Source organism: Meles meles, chromosome 2, assembly GCF_922984935.1.
Source record: "Meles meles chromosome 2, mMelMel3.1 paternal haplotype, whole genome shotgun sequence".
NCBI classification, from domain to species: domain Eukaryota; kingdom Metazoa; phylum Chordata; class Mammalia; order Carnivora; family Mustelidae; genus Meles; species Meles meles.
In genome coordinates, this window is record NC_060067.1 from 174204868 (window position 1) to 174228634 (window position 23767).

At 34.7% G+C, this 23767-nt stretch overlaps 1 protein-coding gene across 1 annotated transcript in view; it reads right to left on the bottom strand.

Annotated features, from left to right (window-relative positions):
- The window catches only part of ADAM2 (ADAM metallopeptidase domain 2), a 137290-nt gene extending 117204 nt beyond the window's left edge, over positions 1-20086 (bottom strand). The window contains exons 1-4 of the mRNA XM_045998251.1: positions 20035-20086; positions 19546-19622; positions 14611-14666; positions 3516-3594 (exon numbers count right to left, since the gene is read on the bottom strand). Coding sequence (XP_045854207.1) covers positions 3516-3594; positions 14611-14666; positions 19546-19622; positions 20035-20086 — 264 coding nt within the window. The remainder of the gene's footprint in view (positions 1-3515; positions 3595-14610; positions 14667-19545; positions 19623-20034) is intronic.
- Between the last annotated feature and the right edge of the window lie 3681 nt (positions 20087-23767).

A 23767-nucleotide genomic window follows, 5' to 3' on the forward strand; every position in this document is an offset into this window, starting at 1 on the left:
CTTTTTATGAAGCCAGCATTACCCTGATCCCCAAACCAGGCAAAGACCCTACCAAAAAGGAGAATTTCAGACCAATATCACTGATGAATATGGATGCGAAGATTCTCAACAAGATCCTAGCAAACAGGATCCAGCAGCACATTAAAAAGATTATCCACCATGACCAGGTGGGATTCATCCCTGGGTTACAAGGAAGGTTCAACATTTTCAAATCAATCAATGTGATAGAACAAATCAATAAGAGGAGAGAGAAGAACCACATGGTCCTCTCAATTGATGCAGAAAAAGCATTTGACAAAATCCAGCATCCGTTCCTGATTAAAACGCTTCAAAGTATAGGGATAGAGGGAACATTCCTGAACTTCATAAAATCTATCTATGAAAGACCCACAGCAAATATCATCCTCCATGGGAAAAAGCTTGCAGCCTTCCCGTTGAGATCAGGAACACGACAAGGATGCCCACTCTCACCACTCTTGTTCAACATAGTATTAGAAGTCCTAGCAACAGCAATCAGACAACAAAGAGAAATAAAAGGTATCCAAATTGGCAAGGAAGAAGTCAAACTCTCTCTCTTCGCAGATGACATGATTCTGTATATGGAAAACCCCAAAGACTCCACCTCCAAACTACTAGAACTCATACAGCAATTCAGTAACGTGGCAGGATACAAAGTCAATGTACAGAAATCAGTGGCTTTCTTATACACTAACAATGAAAATACAGAAAGGGAAATTAGAGAATCGATTCCATTTACTATAGCACCAAGAACCATAAGATATCTGGGAATAAACCTAACCAAAGAGGTAAAGGACCTGTACTCGAGGAACTACAGAACACTCATGAAAGAAATTGAAGAAGACACAAAAAGATGGAAGACTGTTCCATGCTCTTGGATTGGAAGAATAAACATTGTTAAAATGTCTATACTGCCTAGAGCAATCTATACTTTTAATGCCATTCCGATCAAAATCCACCAATATTTTTCAAAGAGCTGGAGCAAATAATCCTAAAATTTGTATGGAATCAGAAGAGACCCTGAATTGGTAAGGAAATGTTGAAAAAGAAAAACAAAACTGGCGGCATCACGTTACCCGATTTCAAGCTTTACTACAAAGCTGTGATCACCAAGACAGCATGGTACTGGCATAAAAACAGACACATAGACCAGTGGAATAGAGTGGAGAGCCCAGATATGGACCCTCAACTCTATGGTGAAATAATCTTCGACAAAACAGGAAAAAATATTCAATGGAAAAAAGACAGTCTCTTCAATAAATGGTGCTGGGAAAACTGGACAGCAATATGTAGAAGAATGAAACTCGACCATTCTCTTACACCATACACAAAGATAAATCGAAATGGATAAATGACCTCAACGTGAGACAGGAATCTATCAGAATCCTAGAGGAGAACATAGGCAGTAACCTCTTCGATATCAGCCACAGCAACTTCTTTCAAGATATGTCTCCAAAGGCCAAGGAAACAAAAGCAAAAATGAACTTTTGGGACTTCATCAAGATCAAAAGCTTCTGCACAGCAAAGGAAACAGTCAACAATACAAAAAGGCAACCCACGGAATGGGAGAAGATATTTGCAAATGAGAGTACAGACAAAAGGTTGATATCCAGGATCTATAAAGAACTTCTCAAACTCAACACACACAAAACAGATAATCATATCAAAAAATGGGCAGAAGATATGAACAGACACTTCTCCAATGAAGACATACAAATGGGCATCAGACACATGAAAAAATGTTCATCATCACTAGCCATCAGGGAGATTCAAATTAAAACCACATTGAGATACCACCTGACACCAGTTAGAATGGCCAAAATTAGCAAGACAGGAAACAACATGTGTTGGAGAGGATGTGGAGAAAGGGGAACCCTCTTACACTGTTGGTGGGAATGCAAGTTAGTGCAGCCACTTTGGAGAACAGTGTGGAGATTCCTGAAGAAATTAAGAATGGAGCTTCCCTATGACCCTGCAATTGCACTGCTGGGTATTTACCCCAAAAATACAGATGTAGTGAAAAGAAGGGCCATCTGTACCCCAATGTTTATTGCAGCAATGGCTACGGTCGCCAAACTGTGGAAAGAACCAAGATGCCCTTCAACAGATGAATGGATAAGGAAGATGTGGTCCATATACACAATGGAGTATTATGCCTCCATCAGAAAGGATGAATACCCAACTTTTGTAGCAACACGGACGGGACTGGAAGAGATTATGCTGAGCGAAATAAGTAAAGCAGAGAGAGTCAAGTATCATATGGTCTCATTTATTTGTGGGGCATAAACAAATAACATGGAGGACATGGGGAGATGGAGAGGAGAGGGAGTTGAGGGAAACTGGAAGGGGAGATGAACCATGAGAGACTATGGACTCTGAAAAACAACCAGAGGGTTTTGAAGGGGCGGGGCGGTGGGAGGATGAGGAACCAGGTGGTGGGTAATAGGGAGGGCACATACTGCATGGAGCCCTGGGTGTGATGCCAAAACAATGAACACTGTTATGCTGTAAATAAAGAAATAAACAACAACAACAAAAAATAAGGCTAACTTGAGACACATTTTAAGCAGAAAGCTCGGGGTCCCCAGAAAAAGAAAGATGAGATATAGCTTTTGTGATACAGAGAAGTCATTTTAAGTCCCCAGCTCTTTTCTGTGATCTATGCCCTACCAACACTATTTGCCCAAGGACAGTTTTTGCAGAGCTTCCCGGGAGGTATCAGAATTACAAAGAAATGCAAAAACCTCAGTAGTTAAGGATTTTAAGGGAACAAGGGAATACAAAAACTAAGTCTCAATCAGGCCAGGAACTAGCCTAACCATATCAGAAACAATAAATCTGTAGTAAAATAAGCAAGACTCTGCATTCTTTACTCAAGATAAGAGCCCAAGATCCTATCTAGTTTACACTTTGAGTATCCCCATAACCCTCCAACACTTACCTCTGTTTCATTATAATGCTAAAATCTCCACCCTATGAGGAGTACCAGCTTCATTAGCCACATAAAATGTGTGTATAGGGATGTTTTCTAAGGACACCCGCACAACTTCATGCCTACCTTTATATGTGATGATAAAGTTCTCCTTTCTGAATCTTCATCCTTAACACTAAATAAAAAGAACCTGCTCCTTCTTGCTTAGGCTTTGGAGCTATGCCCTATGATCTTATTTGTTGTAAAAAATTTTCCTTTATATGACAACCACCTGGTGTAGTCTCTATCTGTAATTCACCAAGGAGCTAACTCATGCTAGTTCAGTTACAGCATCATCAAAAGTAAAGGGAGGGCACGTTTTGCATGGAGCACTGGGTGTTGTGCAAAAACAATGAATACTGTTACGCTGAAAAAAATAAATAAAATGGAAAAAAAAAAAGTAAATGGTTGACCTCATTTTAAAACAAAACATAACTCCAACCCTTTGTGTTCTTAACAGGCCAACCCTAATTTAGGTGAACACAGAAACACATAATAAAGATAAAATAGACAGTAAAAGTCATACCTGAAGCTGTTGTTCAAGAGGCTTCATACTTCCTGTGCCATTATAACCATAAACTCTAAAATTATGAGGTAAAAAAGCTCTGTAAAATAAAGATAAAATATATTTAATGGGGAATTTGTTTTCTAAGCTCCTATCTTGAAAAGGTGTTTATTTTATCCTACTTATTATAGATAGGTAGAAAGACAGGGTTAGGGGAGAAATAGAAAGTCCTGAAAACATGGATTTCATTCTAATTTTACTCAAAAATCCTAGTGTCTAGACCTCTCCTCATTCACTTTACCATCACACTGTCCTCTAGGCTGTTTTTTAAAATATAATCACCAAGGGGTGCCTGGGTGGCTCAGTTGGTCAAGCATCTGCCTTTGGCTCAGGTCATGATCCCAAGGTCCTGGAATTGAACCTGAATTGGGTTCCCTGCTAAGCAAGCAGTCTGCTGCTCCCTCTGTCTCTCCCTGTGCTTGTGCTCTTCCACGCTCTCTCCCTCAAATAAATAAAATCTTAAAAAAAAATAATGGACGAGTTTGCCTCAGAGTATTTGTACCAGTTGCTGCCCCTTCCTAGAATGTTCTTCAGCATAGTTCATTGTCTCATTTACTTCAAGTCTATATATCACTTTCTCAGTGAGGCTGATCTTGGTAAGTTTATTTTTAAAATACAGCTTTCCTAATTATCAAAACATAGGATTTTCAAACAATACTTCTAACTTTGCTCTTTATTTTTGCTTAAGCATTTACCACCTTCTAAAATTCTTCCTAATCCACTCATTTATGATATTTGTGTAGGAAAGAGATTAAGGTTCAAAGCTGACAGCCAGAGAAGAAAGAATTCTTGAGACATTTTGGTGCAAAACAATGGTTTTATTAAAGCACAAGGAGGGACCTGTGGACAGAGAGAGCTGAACCGGGATCATAAGGAGTCACCAATTATATACTTTCAAGTTTGGAAGGGATAGTGTAAGTTTGGATAGGGATAGTGTAAGTCCCTAAGAAATTTTAGAAGCAAGGTTTCCAGGACCTTGAGGGGCTAGCTGTTGTTAGGAAAAGTTCACTTATGACTGTCTAATAAAACCTTAGTCATGTGACCCCCTCAGATGTATATCAGTGGGTCATATGCTTGTGGGATGTCTACCAACATACATCTTTGGGGATACAGATAAAGGAAGTTTCCGAAGGAATTTTTATATAGTAGACTTACACAATCCTGGGGGTTGGGCTAAGATTGCCTTTAACCCTTAACAAAGTCTTAACATCAAGACAGCAGAGTTTCTAGAGAAATGTCACTCTGCCTATTTCAAGGACTTGTCATTAGGCTACAGGCAGGTAAGGAAATTTAATTTTTCCTTTGCCTTTGTTTCCCACATTAATATCATTATTAGTTTCATTTGATAACAATATTAACAGAGATTCTTGTCCATTTTGTTTACTAGTGCATCTCAAGTACTTAGAAGAATATTGGTAAAATAGCAAATGATCAGTAAATATTGAACTAATGTGACAATAATTCAACAGACTAGATGGAAAATTCACATGATAGTATATTATTTGTAAATATGGGAAGGATATGCAGAAATGGCTTTATAAAAAGAAAGGGTAAATGTAGATATCCCATTTCATTTCTCTAGTAAGCATAATATAAAAATTTGTGACTACTATGGCAGTCTGGACTTGTTGGAAGCAAAAGGTCAAAGAGCCAAACATTGATAAACAGAGCAAGATTTTTTTTGCATTTTTGTCATACCAAAAAAATAACATGAGCCACAGTGAGGGAGGGGCTCCAGGAAATGCAGATTCTCAGTAGAAGATCCTATAAAGAGATTTAGCTGGTCGTATGTAGGCACCGGTTTTTTGTTTTGTTTTGTTTTGTTTTTTTTTTGAAAAGAAAGAAAAAGCCAAATGTCTGTGTTTGGGCAAGAAAACAGCTGGGATGTCTAGAAACAGGCTGAATCACTGGTGTCCTGTAGCCCTAGAGAGAAAGTAATAAATGTTTGAGGTATATCAATTACATAGCTTCTCTCCCTGTAAAATCTTTTGCCAATGTTGGAAAATGTGCAGAGTGGCCAAGGAGCTAAACTTAAATTCTCTGAAAACAAGAGCAAATATTTTTTTTTAAAAAACTGATAATACAGAATCAAGAAGCTCTATGTGACTCAACCATGATAAAAACAAAGAAAAGTGACATTTGATTTGTTTAAAAGACTAATGAAAACCAAAATAAAATCTTCAAATTATTGAGAGGAAAAACAAAGATGTTACCTTCAAAGAATCAGCAATAAGACTGACAACTACTTTGTCTATAAAAATGAAGAAAGTCAGAAAACAATAGAATGACAAGTTTAAAGGCTAAAATAATTTTTATTATTTTTTAAAGATTTTTATTTATTTATTTGACAGAGAGATCACAAGTAAGCAGAGAGGCAGGCAGAGAGAGAGAGAAAGGGAAGCAGTATCCCTGCTGAGCAGAGAGCCCGATGCAGGACTCGATCCCACAACCCTGAGATCATGACCTAAGCCGAAGACAGTGGCTTAACCCACTGAGTCACACATGCACCCCTAAAATCATTCTTTAAAATGTCATCCTAGAATTTATTTTGGCAAAAAAATCTTTAAGAGGAAGGTTAGGTAAAAATTTAACAATGAATACAAACCAATATAATTTTAAAAAAGCAGACTCACAACAAAAATATAGATAATTCCAGAGAGATATATAAATTAGCTGCATATAGAAACAGAAATGGGGAAGGAAATGAAAAGCACCAGAATAAGTAAATTTATGGTTGAATATAAAAGAATGTTGGCTGTACAAAAATTATCTCATTGGGGTTTAAAAGTATCAGGATTATAATGGTTGAAAAAATAATGAACACATAAAAGAAGGCAAATGGAATGAAAAGATTTAATAATTTGACAATACAGGGTAACTGATAAAAGTAATAATGCATATTAGGGTCAATAACTCAGAGATTAACATGTTAATCTAAATAAACTACTAAAAGAATAGTAAAAGAACATATAATAAAGAATTTGATTGATTGGAAATGATACAATATAAAATGACAGATTCATTAAAATGAAGATAATAAAAAAGAATATAAAATAAAAGGCACAAAAGAAAAATAATAAAATGACTTCAAAAATTATATGGAAAATAGAAGGGTCAAGAAAAGCAAGGACATCTTAAAACTGTTGAACAAGGCTGGGCATCAAGAACTATAATAAATTCACTGTAATTAGTATAGTACGGTATTTTATAGATCAATAGGATGCAAGAATAAATATATAAACTAGCAGAAGAGAAAAAAGGGTCCAGAGTCTTCAATTTCTGACATCGATTACATTACAATGCAGTGAAGGAAGGTTGTGTTTTCTTCCAAATGGCCTTTGCTAAATCCATACAAAGCTAATATGAAAAAATAATTAAATCTTCACTCTGATGCTCACAAAACACATAAATATCAATTCTGGATAAATTTTAGAGCTAACTGTGAAAGTGAAAACAATAAAAACATTAAAAGAAAATAGTAGCTTTGACAGATATCTGTATGTAGACAATCATTTCTTTAAAAATTACAAAAACAATAATAACTACAAAGTAAAAGATGATCGTTTGTACTGCATTTACAGAAAGAATGTCATACTCAATAAAAGAAAAATCCAGACTGGATAAAAATTGAAAGACAATGGTAGGAAAAATGTAGTTTACAAATACTAAACAAAAGAAAGTTTGTGTAACTATACAAACATCAGATAAAATGTAAAATAATTAATAACCACTTCATAATGTTAACATTTTATTCACCAAAAAGGTAAATATTTAAAATTTTTACTTAATTATTTACAATCTCAAAGTAGGGAATTCAAAAATTAATTAGATTTTAACACATATATTACTAAATAGAAAAATCATTTTGGAATATGGAAGAATTCCATATGATTTTAAAAGAACATTATAGTAAATAATTATAGGATACATGCTATTTTCTAGTACATATAGAATATTTACAAAAACTGAATATATATCACATCACAAAGTTAGACTCAACTTTTAAAGGATAGAAATCAAAGAATATTCTGTGATTAAAAATTACTAGAAATAATTCTTAGAAAAGTGCCACATGCATTGATGTTTAGAGATACAGTGAAATAATTTATGGGCCAAAGAGGAAATGTAATATAAAGTTTAAAATGTTTGCTAATGGCAAACTAGAGAAAATTCTATACACCAAAGATGTAAGGGACAGCTAAGCAGTATTTGGAGAAAAAAGTTAGCCTTAAATCTTTAAACTGGAAAATAAAAATGGTGATGAGTAATCAACTTAGAATTCTTTTACAGAAGTTATCAACAAAGTTCAAAGTAAACACAAAAATCTTAAAAGCAAAACAATAATGCAAAATTCATATAATGTAGAGGGCACCTGGAGTAAAGGGGCATTTTTTATACTAGATAAAACTAAAATTTTTCACAAAGGAAAAATTCTCTTTAAAAAAATACTATAAGTATGAAAACAGAAGGCATAAAGTAGAAGCTATTTGTAAAACACATCATGAATTAGGCTTTTAGGCAAAATGTCAAAAGAATTCCTTAAACGAGGAAAGAAAAAGTCAGATTAGACATGTTTTTTTAAGGCAGTATAAATGTCTTAGGAGCACAATGGTGGAGGAGTAGGAGATTTAAATATTCTCAGTCCTGGGAGTTCAGCTAGATAGTTATCAACCATGCAGAACACCAACACACTCAACAGGAGATCAAAGAAAAGAGGAGCAGTAATTCTAGGAACAGGAAAGCGACCACTTTCTGGAAGGTAGGACGTGCAGAGAAGTGAATTCAAGGTGAAATACGGGAAGATAGACCTGGGCAGGGGGAGGGGCCAGTTCCCAGCAAGCCATAGAGCAGCGGAGCATAAAATCAGAACTTTTAGAAGTCTGCTCCATTGGGGCGCCTGGGTGGCTCAGTGGGTTAAAGCCTCTGCCTTCGGCTCAGGTCATAATCCCAGGGTCCTGGGATTGAGCCCCACATCCGGCTCTCTGCTTAGCAGGGAGCCTGCTTCCTCCTCTCTCTCTGCCTGTCTCTCTGCCTACTTGTGATCTCTGTCTGTCAAATAAATAAGTAAAATCTTTAAAAAATAATAAAAAATAAAAAATAAACATAAAAAAAATAAAAAGTCTGCTCCTTTGAGAGATGTCTTTCCAGAAACTAAGTAGGAGGTGAAGCCCTCATGGGAACAATGTGGTCTCAGGACCCACGGGGTCACAGGAAGACCGGGGGTACATGAGTGTGGCAGAGCTCCTAGGTGTCAGAGGAGGGAAGCCAGGTGCAAAAATGGAGCCAAGTAGTGGACTCTCAACTTGGTATTACCTTAAACCGTGATCTCAAGCACAGTCAGGCAGCCACTCTTCGAGCAGGGACACCTCAAGTGGCAGATCCAGGAAGACCCACCTCCTTCCTTCACCGGGAGGAGTGGCATAGGAACACATTGCAGGAATCTGCTGGGTTTGGAGACTTCAAACTGGGCCATGCGCCATAGATAGAAATGCTTGGTCACAGGCTGGGCAAGCATGGAGTGTGGCCAGGGAGAAAGGAGGGGTTGACTCCTTTTCTCTGAAGGCACACTGAGGAGTGGGGCCCCGAGCTCTCAGCACCTACAGGGCCGGAGATTGGGAGGCCGCCATTTTCATTCCCATCCTCCAAAGCTGTACAGAAAGCACTCAGGGAACAAAAGCTCCCAAAAGCAAAACCAATCAGATTACTTAGCCTGGTCCCTGGCAAGTGTGGCACAATTCTGCCTCAGGCAAAGACATTTGAGAATCACTGCAACAGACCCCTCCCCAAGATCAACAAGAACATCCAGCCAAGATCAAGTTCACTAGTCAATGAGAACTGCAGAATTCCAGAGTTAGGGGAACACAGAACATGGAATTCATGGCTTTTCCCCCCATGATTCTTTAGTCTTTCAAAGTTAAATTTTTTAAATTTTATTTTTTTCTTATTCTTTTGATTTTTCCTCTTTCCTATTTTAAACTTTTTAACTATTTTATCTTATCAATACCTTTCTAAAAATCTTTACTTTTTCATTATTATAGTCATATTCTATTCCTTCATTGTATTTAACCTTATTTTTTGTATACATATAGGTTTTTCTTTCTTTAAAATTCTGGGATACAGTTTCTTCTAACAGAATATACTCTAAATCAGCACATAGATTTGTTCTAGTCTCCAGCCTGATCACATTCTTTTCCTCGTTTTTTTCTTTTTTCAACTAACTTCTTATCAATTCCTTTTTTAGAATCTAATTTCCATCTTTACAGCCACATTCCATCCCTTCATCATGTTTACCCTTATTTTTGTATATATATAAGTTTTTCTTTCTTTAAATTTTTAGGAGGCAGTTTCTTCTAACAGACCAAAATACACCCAAATCAAGTGTGTGGCTCTGTCCTATTCACCAGTTTAATCATACATATATATTTTTTCTTTTTCTTTCTCCTTTCTTCTCTGCTGGTTTCAGGTCTCTTCTGATTTGGTTAGTGTATATTTTTCTGGGGGCATTGTTACTCTTCTAATATTTTGTTCTCTCATTCATCTATTCGTATCTGGATAAAATGACAAGGTGGAAAAACTCACCTCAAAAAAAAAAAGAACAAGGGGCAGTACTGACAGCTGGGGACCCAATCAATACAAGCATTAGTAAGATGTCAGAAGTAGAGTTCAGAATAATGATTATCAAGGTGCTAACTGGGCTTGAAAAGAACACAGAACATACTAGAGAATCCCTTTATGGAGAAATAAAAGAACTAAAATCTAACCAAGTTGTAATCAGTGAAATGCAATAAAAAATGGAGGTTCTAACTGCTAGGATAAATGATGCAAAAGAGAGAATTAGTGATATAGAAGACCATATGATGGAGAATAAAGAAGCTGAGAAAAAGAGAGATAAACAACTACTGGACCACGAAAGGAGAATTCAAGAGATAAGTGATACCATAAGGTGAAACGATATTAGAATAATTGGGATCCCAGAAGCAGAGGAAAAAGAGAGAGGGGCAGAAGGTATTTTGGAGCAAATTATAACAGAGAATTTCCCTAATTTGGTGAAGGGAACAAGCATCAAAATTACTTTTAACAACACTGATAAATCTCACAGACATTATTCTGAGTGACTGTAACAAGTTGTAGGAGAATAAGCAATGATTCATTTAGAATTCAAAGCAAACAAATAGAAATATGTTACTTAGGATAATTAAATAAAATCAAGTAAATGGTTATCACAATGATCAAGAAAGTAGTTACAAATAACAGGGATGGAAAATGATATCTGTATGGCTTTTGGAGGGCAGTCAATGTCAGGGGGTACAGGAATGTTTGTTTCACAGTTATTAATTTAACAGCATAAACATATTTCATATATTTTAACTTGTACTTAATATATTATACAATAAGGAATATTAAAACAACAATTAAATAAAGGTAATTGGTAGTGATTTTTATGAAAGAGAGAAGATCCAATCCCCTATTTCCATTTCCACTCTCATCATTCAGAAATGACCAATTAACCATTAACCATTTTTAAATATGGTACTACATTTTAGACAATAAAGTATGTTGAAAAATTATGGCCTATAGGCCAAACCCAACCCACCACTTTTTTTTATATAAAGTGAAATTAGAATATGGCTATATCCATCTATCTGCATATTCCCTATGACAGCTTTCACAATAGCAGAACTGAGTGGTTGCAAGAGAGACCATATGGAGCCCATTCTAAAATCTTTGCCCTGTGCCAAAGGAGTACTGATTCTTGCTTTAAACAGAATGATCAAATGGGGCACCTGGGTGGCTCAGTGGGTTAAAGCCTCTGCCTTCAGCTCAGGTCATGATCCTAGGGTTCTGGGATCGAGCCCCACATTGGACTCTCTGCTCAGCAGGGAGCCTGCTCCCCCCTCCCCCACCACCTGCCTCTCTACTTGTGATCTCTGTCTGTCAAATAAATAAATAAAATCTTTTAAAAAATTATTAAACAGAATGATCAAAGAAATAAAAGTAAATACTAGTGCTGCAGCTGAAAGAGTGAGCAGGTGACATTGCAAACAAGGACAGAATCTGGACCAGAATTGTGGCCTTATGGATGAAGTGTTTAAATGGCCTCTGGTCTCTAGCATGAGAACACACTGTGGGCTTTCCAGTAAGGGGCATAAAGCTAGAAATATCCTCACAATTTTTAAACAGAAGGAGAAAAAAATCAATACCTGCTGTCTATAGACAATGTAGAAAATGAAGCTATCCAATCCTGACAATGGCAAAAGGAGCATCACATGCAAAAATGAAAACCCTAATCTACATCTCATGCAGGTGTGGAATGGATTACAAATAGCCCCATCACTGCTGAAATTCTTAGGTGATGAATTATATAAACATTGGAGCCAGTGAAATGGATCCAGTAAATGGAATGAAGCCACTTGCTTGACATAGGGTTGCCACAAAAACCTTTAATATGTAAAACATGTAGTATGTGTACAATAAGATGAGGTTTGCCTGTAGTATTACCCTCAATATTTTAATCTAGAACCACTCCTGAATTTGGCAGGAGCACATTTGAGCAATGTGATAAAACTGGTGTTCTAATTTTGTATGTTTGAAGGCTGTAGGGGATTGTCAAGTTTCTGTGACAAGGCACAGATTGCTGCTAGCTCTGCACACAGCCAAACTTCATAGGCTTTTCAGAGTGCAAGTGACATCACTGTTTGTATATGAACTGTTGACTAAGCCTGAAGCCAACTACCTGCCAAGACACCCTGAGTCCCTGGGACAGTGGTCACTGAAGGCTTTGTGACTCCACCAGCAGGGATTCCCTGGCCACGTATTATTCTGTTTCCTCTTCACCACAGTCTTATTCACTATATTCTCATCTGTTGTATATAAAATGAAAAAAAAAAAGGAGAAGAAAGTTTTACGTTTTCCTTTGTATAGTTTTGGTCAGATCTAAAAAGTTGAGTTCTATTTGTGACTACTTTTTTGACATTTTGCAAAAATATTTTGAATTTTTTTAAGCCAAGACTTACTAGGTAACTCTTACTTAATTTCCAAAAAGCTGGTTCCTCTTTGATTAAACATTTGTAATTATGTTCTAATTTTATCATGCTAGTCATTGAGAATATGGTTACTCTTAAAAGACTTTGTGATGGTTTTTCCTTAAGTGTATTTTGCTTGTATTCATGATGAAAGCATTAATTGTAGGGTGTGTAATACTCAATTCATCAAATTATATCATCATCAGCTGTATTGTATACGCAATTCATCAATTATATCATCATCAGCTGTATTGTATATTCTATACCCTTTTTTCCTAATATAAAAAAAGACAGAACTTAAGAAATATACAGCTATTCAGAAGCCAACTTTTTTAATATTAGGAAAAAATACAGAATATACAATACAACTAATGATGACACAGATGGCTAACAGACACATGAAAATGATCAACATTACTCATCATTGGGGAAACACAAATCAAAACCACAATGAGATATTACCTCACACCTCTCAGAATGACTAAAATAACAACACAGAAAACAAAGACGTTGGCAATGATGCAGAGAAAAGGGAACCCTCTCACAGTATTGATGGGAATGCAAATTGATGCAGCTACTCTGGAAAGCAGTATGGAGGTTCCTCAAAAAGGTAAAAATAGAACTACCCTACAATCCAGCAATAGCACTATTAGCTATTTACCCAAAGAATACAAAAAATTCAAAAGGATACATGCAGGGGCGCCTGAGTGGCTCAGTGGGTTAAAGCCTCTGCCTTCGGCTCGGGTCATGATCCCAGAGTCCTGGGATCGAGCCCCGCGTCGGGCTCTCTGCTTGGCGGGGAGCCTGCTTCCTCCTCTCTCTCTCTGCCTGCCTCTCTGCCTACTTGTGATATCTGTCTGTCAAATAAATAAATTAATATAATATTTTTTAAAAAAAGGATACATGCACCCCAGTATTTATAGTAGCATTGCCTACTATAGCTAAATTATGGAAACAACCCAAATGTCCATCAATTGATAAATGGATAAAGAAGAGATTGTATATCTATATAATGTAATATCACTCATCCATAAAAAAGAATGAAATTTTGCCATTTGCAATGACATGGATGGAGCTAGCATGTATTAAGCTCAGTGAGATCAGTCAGTCAGAGAAAGACAAATAAATACCATATGATTTCCCTCATATGTGGAATTCAAGAAACCAACAGATTAACATAGGGGGGAAAAAAGAGAGAAAGGCAAACCCATAAAAGAGACTTAACTATAGAGGGGCACCTGGGTGGCTCAGTGGGTTAAAGCCTCTGCCTTTGGCTCAGGTCATGATCCCAGGGTCTTGGGATCAAGCCCTGCATCGGGCTTTCTGCTCAGCAGGGTGTCTTCTTCCTCTCTGCTTTTCTCTGCCTGCCTCTCTGTCTACTTGTGATCTCTGTCAAATAAATAAAGAAAATCTTAAAAGAGAGAGAGAGAGAGAGAGACACAGAGAGAGAGATTTATCTAGAGAGAACAAACTGAGAATTACCAGAGATGAAGTGAGTGAGGGATGTGCAAAATAGGTGATAGGGATTAAGGAGGGCACTTGTGATAGCCACTAGTTGTTATATGTAAGTGATGAATCACTAAATTCTACTCCTGAAACTAATATTACATTATGTATTAACTAACCGGATTTTAAATAAAAATTTGGAGGGAAAAAAAAAACAATTTCACACAGTTTTAAAAACACATTAGAGTTCTGAAATTCCTATTTTTACCATTTAAAAAGTACTATTACAATTCTGATTTTTACTTATTCCTTAGTATGATGTGCTTATTTTTCCTAATTCATCAGCAGGCATGGGATTGAGTTTGGCGAATTACAATTATATTCTAAGTCCTAAATACATCCTGACATGATGTGTTAAGTAATTTTCTTTTAGTTACCACTATTCTTTCCACCCTAAAATTCAAGATGTTTTCAAGTGAATAGTCAGTAACTAGGAACATATAGAAATGCAAAATAATTAGACTCTGGATTAATTACAAACAACAATTAGAACAAATAGAGATGACAAAATAATATAGAACACCTACTTTTGCATTAGGTTCACCGTGTATGTTTTTCCTTCAATCATAATGTTGTAGGACACCTAGAAGAAGAGTATATTAAAAAGGCAAAGAAAAGTGAGAAGAATTTTAGAAAGGAACACTATCATTTTATATCAATGCTAACTACATTCAAAGCATATGAATACAGTAAAAAGAGGAGAATTTATAATTTAGTGTTGATTTATTTCAATGAAACTTGATATTTAAATATTGGCTTTCATAATAAATATGATGGAAGAATATGATTTGTCATTTCTTATTTGTTAATTTTCTAATGTAGCTAATAAAACATTTGAATCTGAAAAATTGGTTTTTATCCAACAATTACATTAGTTTAATGAGGTCACTGCAAAACTTATGCTTAAAATGAAAGCGTATAAATTATTCAACACAAAATTTATATAGTAGAACAAAGATTTAATAGCACATACTTGCAGATTTTATAAAATTCATTCCAAGTTTGGATCAAAACTCATTGATTTACTTTATTAATAGTAAGATTAAGAAATGATGTCTCACAAATGGGCAATTCAGTCTTTATAGATCAATGTGGGTAGCTTTGACATCTTTCATTATTGAGCCTTCCAATCCAATAACATGGGATATATATACTCCATTTATTTAAGCCTTTAATTCTTCTCATCTTGTTTTATTGTCTTCAGAGCGGAGGCTTTGCTTATTTTTGTTAGATTTCAATTTCGATTTTTATGTAGTATAAAATTTTCTTTTTAAAAGTTTCATTTTATATTTTTGTTCTGCAAAATAGAAATGCAATTGATTTTTGTTTTGATCTTCTTTTTGTTTTGTTGTGTTCTGATCTTGTTTCTAAAGAATTTACCAAATTATTATGCTATTTCTAATTTTCTCTAGATTATTTTGGATTTTATTTTGTATAGAATCATTTAATCTGTAAATAATGGTAGCATTATATTTTCTAATTATTATGCTTATTTTTAATTTTTTTTATCTTCTTTCCTTGTTGCAGTGCCTAATATTTCCAGGCAAGGATAAATAGAAAAGGTAATAGTGGACATCCTTATCCTTTTCTTGATCTCAGGAGAAAAACCTTTCCATATTTCAACTTTATGCATGTTTTTTTCAAAGGCATTTGATCTCCTCTATAAGCCACAATTAATTATTATTTTTAATTATTATATATTTTGGACATATAAACATTACAGAAAATCATATAAAATGCCTGTCACTAATGTCTATGTTAAAAATTAGGAGCATTGCAAGTATTTGAAAGCAATTTTAAGTACTTTCTCATCCCATGATCAATTCCCTTTCTTACACTCCAGCTAACCAACATCCTGAATTTCATGTTTATCATTCCCATTCATGTTTTTATATTTATACTAATTGTGGATGTTTAATTTTTTGCATAAATTTTTGTTCTTCATAGATGTAATCCTACAAATTACGTATTTCATTGCTGGATTACATCTCTGCTTGAAACTCTATCTCATACAATAAGCACTATGCAAACATTGCTATCATCATCATCAATACATATAGCTTTCTAATTCATTTTTTTGATGGTATAGTATGCCATTTTCTGAATATAGCACAGTTTATCCATCTATGCTGTCAATGGATGTTTAGTTTTGTTTCATCACTATTTTAAGCAATGGCCCACTAAATAATATTAGACATATATCTTTGTGCATTTTTGTTAGATATGTTAAACTAAACCTATGAGTGAACTTCTTTTATTGAAAAGTACTTTTGCAACTTCACTTCAAGCTTAAAATTAATCTGCAAATTTGTTGTACCAATGTAGACATTCACAAAAAGTAATATTATCCTTCTATCCATCTCCTCTAATTGCATTTGGTTTTGTTAAGAGTTAACTTTTGCCATTGCTGATGTGAAATAGTAACTTATTGTGTTTACTTGGCAATTCCTTATAAATATCCTGATTTGTATATATGTCTGATAATTATTACCCTCTCAAGTTCAACGTTGTCATTTATAACTTTGTACATGTTTCTATTTTTTTTGTTTTTTATCTTATTGACTTGTATGAATTCTTTTTTTTTTTTAAGATTTTAGTTATTTATTTGAGAGACATATATCACAAGTAGGCAGAGAGGCAGGGGGGTGGGAGAGAAGCAGTGCTCCCTGCTGAGCAGAGAACCCGATGTGGGGCTTGATCACAGGACCCTGAGCTGAAAGGAGAGGCTTTAACACACTGAGCCACCCAGGCGCCCCATGACTTGTATGAATTCTTGATATATTCTGGATAGCTTTTCTGTGTTATATGGATTTCAAATATCTTCTGTGAGTCTGGAATATTTTTCACTTTATTTATGGTATCTATTTATTTTTATCTTCAAATCTAGATATTCCTTAGTCCTTCGTTTAAGTATTTGTATTCCTTTTTCTTTCTGGTATAATTCTACCCAATTATAAGGTCCTAGAAATAATCTTTTGTCTTGTCTTCCAGATTTTTAGTATTTTACTCTCAGATGTATGCATTTAAATGATCTTGAAGCAATTTTGGTGTATAATGTAGCATTAATATATACTTTATCATTATTCCATATCATTAATCAACTGTGCCTTCACCTTTTATTAACTACTACATTTTTTAACAAATGATTTCATTGCCACTACTGAACTGAGTAAGTTTGTATGTGTGTGGGTCTTTAGGAGGCACTCTTTCTGTTAATTTATTTGTCCCTTAGAATTATCACATTACATTAATTACTTAAACTTTAAAATATGTTTTGAAATTAAACCAAAGTGAATCACTGTTTTGTTCTTCAAAGTTGATAATTTTTTAGTTTTAACATACATATTTTAGAATCAACCTGCCAATTTCCACGAAATTTCTTATTGGAACAGCAGTCAATCTATATAGATTTGGTAAAAATTAGCTCAAGAAAATACTGCATATTCTTGACTGCCAACATGATTTATTTTTTATTTTACCACTTTTATTAGTGGTTGTATAATTTTTTTAAAGATTTATTTATTTATGTTAGAAAAAGAGAAAGAGAGAGAGGGCAAGCAAGAGGGGCAGAGGGAGAGGGAAAGAATCTAATGTCTTTCAATAAAGGTTGACTATATCCTAAATAGTCTTTACCTATATATATGTATGTATATATATATATATATATATATATATATATATACACACACACACATATGTGTACAATACACCTTCATCAAAGATATGTTATTTACCAATAATTATTATTAAATATATGTGTGTATATATTTTCCCTTTTTTTAATTTTAATATTTGAGTCTTATTCTTTGTTCTTGTTTTACTCTTCTTTTATAATATCCAAGTAGATGTCTGGTATTCTGATTTCGCTATGTCAGGGTGTTGTCTATACTGATTTCTATTTATTCTGTGTTGTCATACTTGCATCTAAAGATTCTCTTTTTCTATAATTTCTCAGTTATTATATATTTAATATAGCCTCTTCTCCAGGTTTCTTCCCCCTCTTTCAGGAATATCAGTTATTATATACTTAAGCTTCCAATTCTATCTTCCTTCTCCTGTAGTCATTCATATGTCACATTTTCTGATCTCTTTAGCTGACTCTGATCTACTGTTAATTCTTGATTTTTTTTCCCCACTTTCATTATACTTTTCACATCTAGACAGGCCATTCAGTTTTTTTAGAACTTCTAGTGAAGAGTATCTTCTTATAAATTATATCATTATTTATTAATTATAAGTTATTAACATATACTATGTTATGTTTATAGCAATTGTTAAACCCTTAAGTACAATATAGCCTCACTAATTCAAAAAATACTATGCTCAACACTATTCTAGACACGGGGGATAGAGACATTAACAAAGTAGTCAAACTTTTTCCCTCATGAATTTGAAAGTTGAGGACAGGTAATTTTTTAGTACTTCTCTTATGAGAATTACTATCATAGAAGGTGGTGATGCTTGGTTGAAGATATTTCCTTCTAAGGAGATTCTGTATATATTTTCTAATAAGAGCAAGCAATTCCATATTATTTTTGCATTGAAAAATAAAACTCTCTCAAAATACTGTTAAATGCCTCACCTTTTTTCTATTTAAATGGTTAAATCTGTTTTCATAAATATGCATTCCTTTTAAAATGTATATTGAAAATTTTTTTTTGTATTTTATTTATTTTTTTTCCATTTTATTTATTTTTCTCAGCGTAACAGTATTCATTGTTTTTGCACAACAACCAGTGCTCCATGCAAAACGTGCCCTCCCTATTAAAATGTATATTGAAAATTTTAAGCTTGTAAGTTAAGGTGACAAGTGGGTAGTTGGTAAGGAAATATTTGCACTCAAATTACCAGAACATTTACTACCCAACCAAAAAGAAAATTAAGGTGTGATATTTGAAAAACACATTTCACATCTTGGATTGATTCCAGAAATTAGTAAAAAGAAAAAAAAAAGAGATTTTCTAATTCAAAGAAAACAAAATCTAATACCCTGAACCAAGATGAACTAAGATGGCATGAAAAAAGTCTTAATAATTAACATATTTGCAATCAAGATGGAAAAACTGGTCATATAAACTTCATTAAATGAAATGATCATTATACAGTATAAGGAAGCCATGGGCTTACTTAACAAAGACAAAATCCCTCAAAGATAGCCTAGTAAGTGAGTAAGAAGAGAATGTCTAGATGGATCAGGTCGATGATTATTCAAAGACACAGAGGAAAACAGATTTAAATGATGGGACTTGGGGCTTTGATAATAAGCATCACTATACCACATTTCTATGAAGCGTGGTTTATCTTGGTTCTTTTCTAAAAGGGCTTTTCCACTTAAGGAAAACCAGGTATAAATATAAAATTCACCAAGTTTGCATGGATGAAAATGCCAAGTTTACTTCTTACAAAAAAAAAAAAAAAATCTGCATCATTTTAGAATGTGAAAAATGCTAGTGCTTAATTACATGTGATTCAACTCCTCCACTTAATATTGACAGTATTTTCTCTGGTATTGTAATTTGCACACGTAGTCTTTCAGAATCTGCAAGGTACAAATATTTTATTAGAGTAGCACCATCACTCCGTAGCTGCCTCCATTATTTCCTCATCTAAATCTGTAATCTTTCACCTGTTTCCTTTTTTGGGGGGGACTTTTCCAACTACAGAGTCTACAGGTCAAGAATGCAGAGCAATAAATGAAATTCTAACCTTGATACATTCATCACTTAAACCATGGCACATCTCATCTTTCATATGGTACCAAGACGAGTGGGAAAGCCCCCTCACATCCAATGTGGATTTTGGTTGGGGGAGGTGATGCGGTATGGGGTCTGGCTTACAGAGTCGGAGCCCCTACAAGAAAGCAGTTTCCCAGGGATACCTGGCATCTCAGAAAAAAATGGAGAGGAGAGCCGACATTCCCAAAATGTCAGAAGAAAGGTTTTTGTACTTACTATTGTCTGTCTGGATCCCTATGAGCCCGATGAGAAGTAGTAAACACAACATGGCTTCATGTACGGATGCCAGCCCCAATAATGGCAGTTGGCTTGCCTAGAGGGCAGTTGGGAGCGCGAGGAGAGCCCTCCTGGCCACGCACCTAGCAAGAGTCAGTCGGCTGTGAGAGCAGAGGTGGGTCGAGATTGTGGGTGCTGTGCACTGTTGAACATAGGCTGTCTTGGCTCCTAAGTCTGTGCAAAAGACTTCGAATCAGTTTGACGCCGCTTTTGGGACTAACAGAAGAGCAGAATCACTCCCATAACACAGGGCTGAAGAAACAGTTAATGAGCAGGAAGATTCATACGCAATTCTTACCGAACTTTTCATTGAAGATATCTATATATAGATATATTCTACAAACCATAGACTAACAATTCGATTAATATTCAAGTGAACAAACCAGTGTAATTAACACCTAGATTCAGATCAAGAAATAAAACATAGAACCACCAAAACCCACAGAGTGCCCCATGACGATCATTATCATTACCATCATAGTTTTGTTTGTTTTTGAACTTACATAAATGGAACCAATCACCATGTACTCTTTTATATCCATCCATCCATACTGTGAAGAGTGATAACTTTAGTTTTTCCTCATAGGTGTTTATCGCCCATTAAATGAATATAAAGCCAACTGTTTTTACACTTTATTGTTGATTAATGTTTATTTATGGTGGTGGCTATTAAAAATCTTATTTGGCTATTTTATTTCTTTGGTGAATGTATGTAATGATTTCCTTCACGTATATTTTTAGAGTGAAGTTGCTGAATCACAGGGTATGTTTTATAGATACCTCCAAGTTTTCCAAGATTGTTGTACTAATTTATGTTTTCACCAGAAATGTATGATAATTCCAATTCATATAAATACCTAGACCTGGGGGTTTTTTGTTTGTTTTTTATTCCATTATATTAATTAATTTGCTTTTTCACAGTTATTAATAAACTTTAGCACAATTATATATATTTATTGGTCTTTGGTAAATGCTTCTTTAAGATGTTGGTCTATTTTTCAATTGCATGGCCTTGTCCCTTTCTTATTATATGTTGAGCCTATTAACACATTCCAGATATGATTTTTTGTTGTTGTTGGATATCATGGTTTACAAGTATCTTCTATACTAGGGCTTACATTCAGTGGATTTTTGTGCATACACATTCCTATTCAGAAATTTACTCCCCCAAGTTTGCTGGGATTTTCATATGTGTCTTACTGCAAATGTGAATTTTATCTAAAGTTTTTGTTATAGGGGCACCTGGGTGGTTCAGTCATGTGAGTGTCCAACTCTCACTTTCAGCTTGGGTCATGATCCCAGGGTCATTATATTATGCCTCATGATGGACTCCACACTGAGTGTGGAGCCTACTTAGGATTCCCTCTCTCTTTCCTTCTACTCTTCCCCCCATCCCCCCTCCCCTACACCCCCCCCTTGCTCTCTCCAACTCTTTCTATTTTTCAAAAAAGCTCTTGTTATGTAAATTGAGGTGATCATATAGCTTTATTCATTTTCTGTTAATTTAGTGAATTAAAATTATTGACATTCTAGTGTTGAAACGAATTGTATGCTGGGGTACATATTATTTGATGTACTATCTTTTTACATTTTGCTGGATTGATTTGCCAGCATTTTGTTTCGCATTTTTGTATCCATAGTCGTTAGAAATATATGTCTCTAATTCTCTTTCATTGTAAGAAGCTTGTCAGTTTTTTTTACCAGATTTATGCTGGCCTTATAAAAGAAACTGGGAAATGTTATTTCTTCCTCTAGTCTTTGAAAGAGTTAGTGTAATGCTGTGAACATTTCTTCTTCTCATGTTTCTTGGAATTTAGAAATGGAGTGATTTAGACTTAGAATTTTATTTGTGAGAGAATTCTTTTTAAATTATGAAATCAGATTTTTAAAAAATATATATATTCAGATATTCTCTTTCTCTTTGTGTTAGAAAAGTTGTTTCTGATGAATTTTATCCATTTCTTCTGAGTTGTTAGATATATTGGCCAAAGTTGTTCACAATACATCTCCCTTATCCTTCTTTGAACTGTATAGAATCTCTACAAAACCCTTTCTTTCATTCTCAGTATTGATAGTTTTGTGATTTTTCTCTACATTCCTCATTCATTCTTTGAGTCTATTATTTTATTAACTTTTAAAATAACCAAGTTTGGGGGTTTTTTTTTCCTATGATTTGTTTCCTATGTTACTGATTTTTGCTCTTGTGTTCCCTTTTCTACTTTGGGTGTAATTTGTTCTTTCTCTAACTTTAAAGAATGGAAGTTTGTCTTATTCATATTAAACCATTCTTCTTTCTAAAATATACATTTAGGGGTGCCCAGGTGGCTCAGTGGGTTAAGCCTCTGCCTTCGGCTCAGGTCATGATTCCAGGTCCTGGGATCTAGCCCAGCATCAGGCTCTCTGCTCAGCGTGAGCCTGTCTCCCTACTCTCTCTCTGCCTGCCTCTCTGCTTACTTATGATCTCTGTCTGTCAAATAAACAAATAAAAAATCTAAAAAAACTAAAATTAAAAATATACATTTTAAACTATAAATGTTCATCCACCATCACTTTAAATTTATCACCAAATTTATATGCATTATATAGGCTTTATTTCCATTAATAGTCATTTCAAAATATTTTCTATTAGATGGCTCATTATGGATAGACAGTTCCATGTAAACTTCAGAAGAGTGTGGATTTTTCATCTGTGAGCTCTATTATTCTATAAATATCAATTAGGTCAAGTTAGATAATACAGTTTCAAATATTTTACAGCTTTGCTAATTCTTTTGCCTGCTTGTTCTTTAAATATATTCAATTAAGATAGTAGATATTTCTATTAGTCCCTTTTGTTCTTATATTTCCAAGACATGTTATTTTATATATGCCCATTTAAGGATGACTTGTCTTCTTGATGAATGACTTTTATCATTATGAATATCACTTTTTGCCTTTTGTAATACTCCTTGTCATTTTCTATTTTGTCTCACACTTCTATACCCAGGTTTGTTTTTTCAGGATTAGAATTTATATGGAATATTTTTTAAAATTCTTTTACTTTATAAGTGCATCCTTATATTTACAGAGAAGGGTAAACAGCACTATGAATACACAAGTAGCAATATTCAGACCAAGAGAAATTACAAGAAACTACAATTCAAACACTTGGGGTCTTTAAGAAATAAATTATAAGGGGAGTAAAATAAGTGAAAGGGATTAAAAGGTTCAAATTTCCAATTATAAAATTTTTAAAAAATTTATAAGGGAGGGGTGCCTGGGTGGCTCAGTCAGTTAAATGTCTGCCTTCAGTCCAGGTCATGATTCCACGGTACTGGGGTCAAGCCCCGAATCGGTCTCTCTGCTCAGTGGGGAGCCCGATTCCTTCTCTCTCTCTCTGCCTGCCTCTCTGCCTACTTGTGATCTCTTTCTGTCAAATAAATAAATAAAATCTTTAAAGAAAAAAATGTTATAAGGGAAAGAGGGGATGAAGGGGAAACCTGCAATTTAAAGGAAACTTAGTGTATTATGAACTGTAGAAAACACAAAGGACAAGATTAAATCATAATGCCCAAGGAAGCTTTTGGGTGACAGAACAATAAAGACATATAGATATAATTGTTATGAAATCTGCTGGATGTCACTTTGGTGGGGGAGGTGGGTGTGACTGAGGGGAGCACAGGGAGGAGCTTCT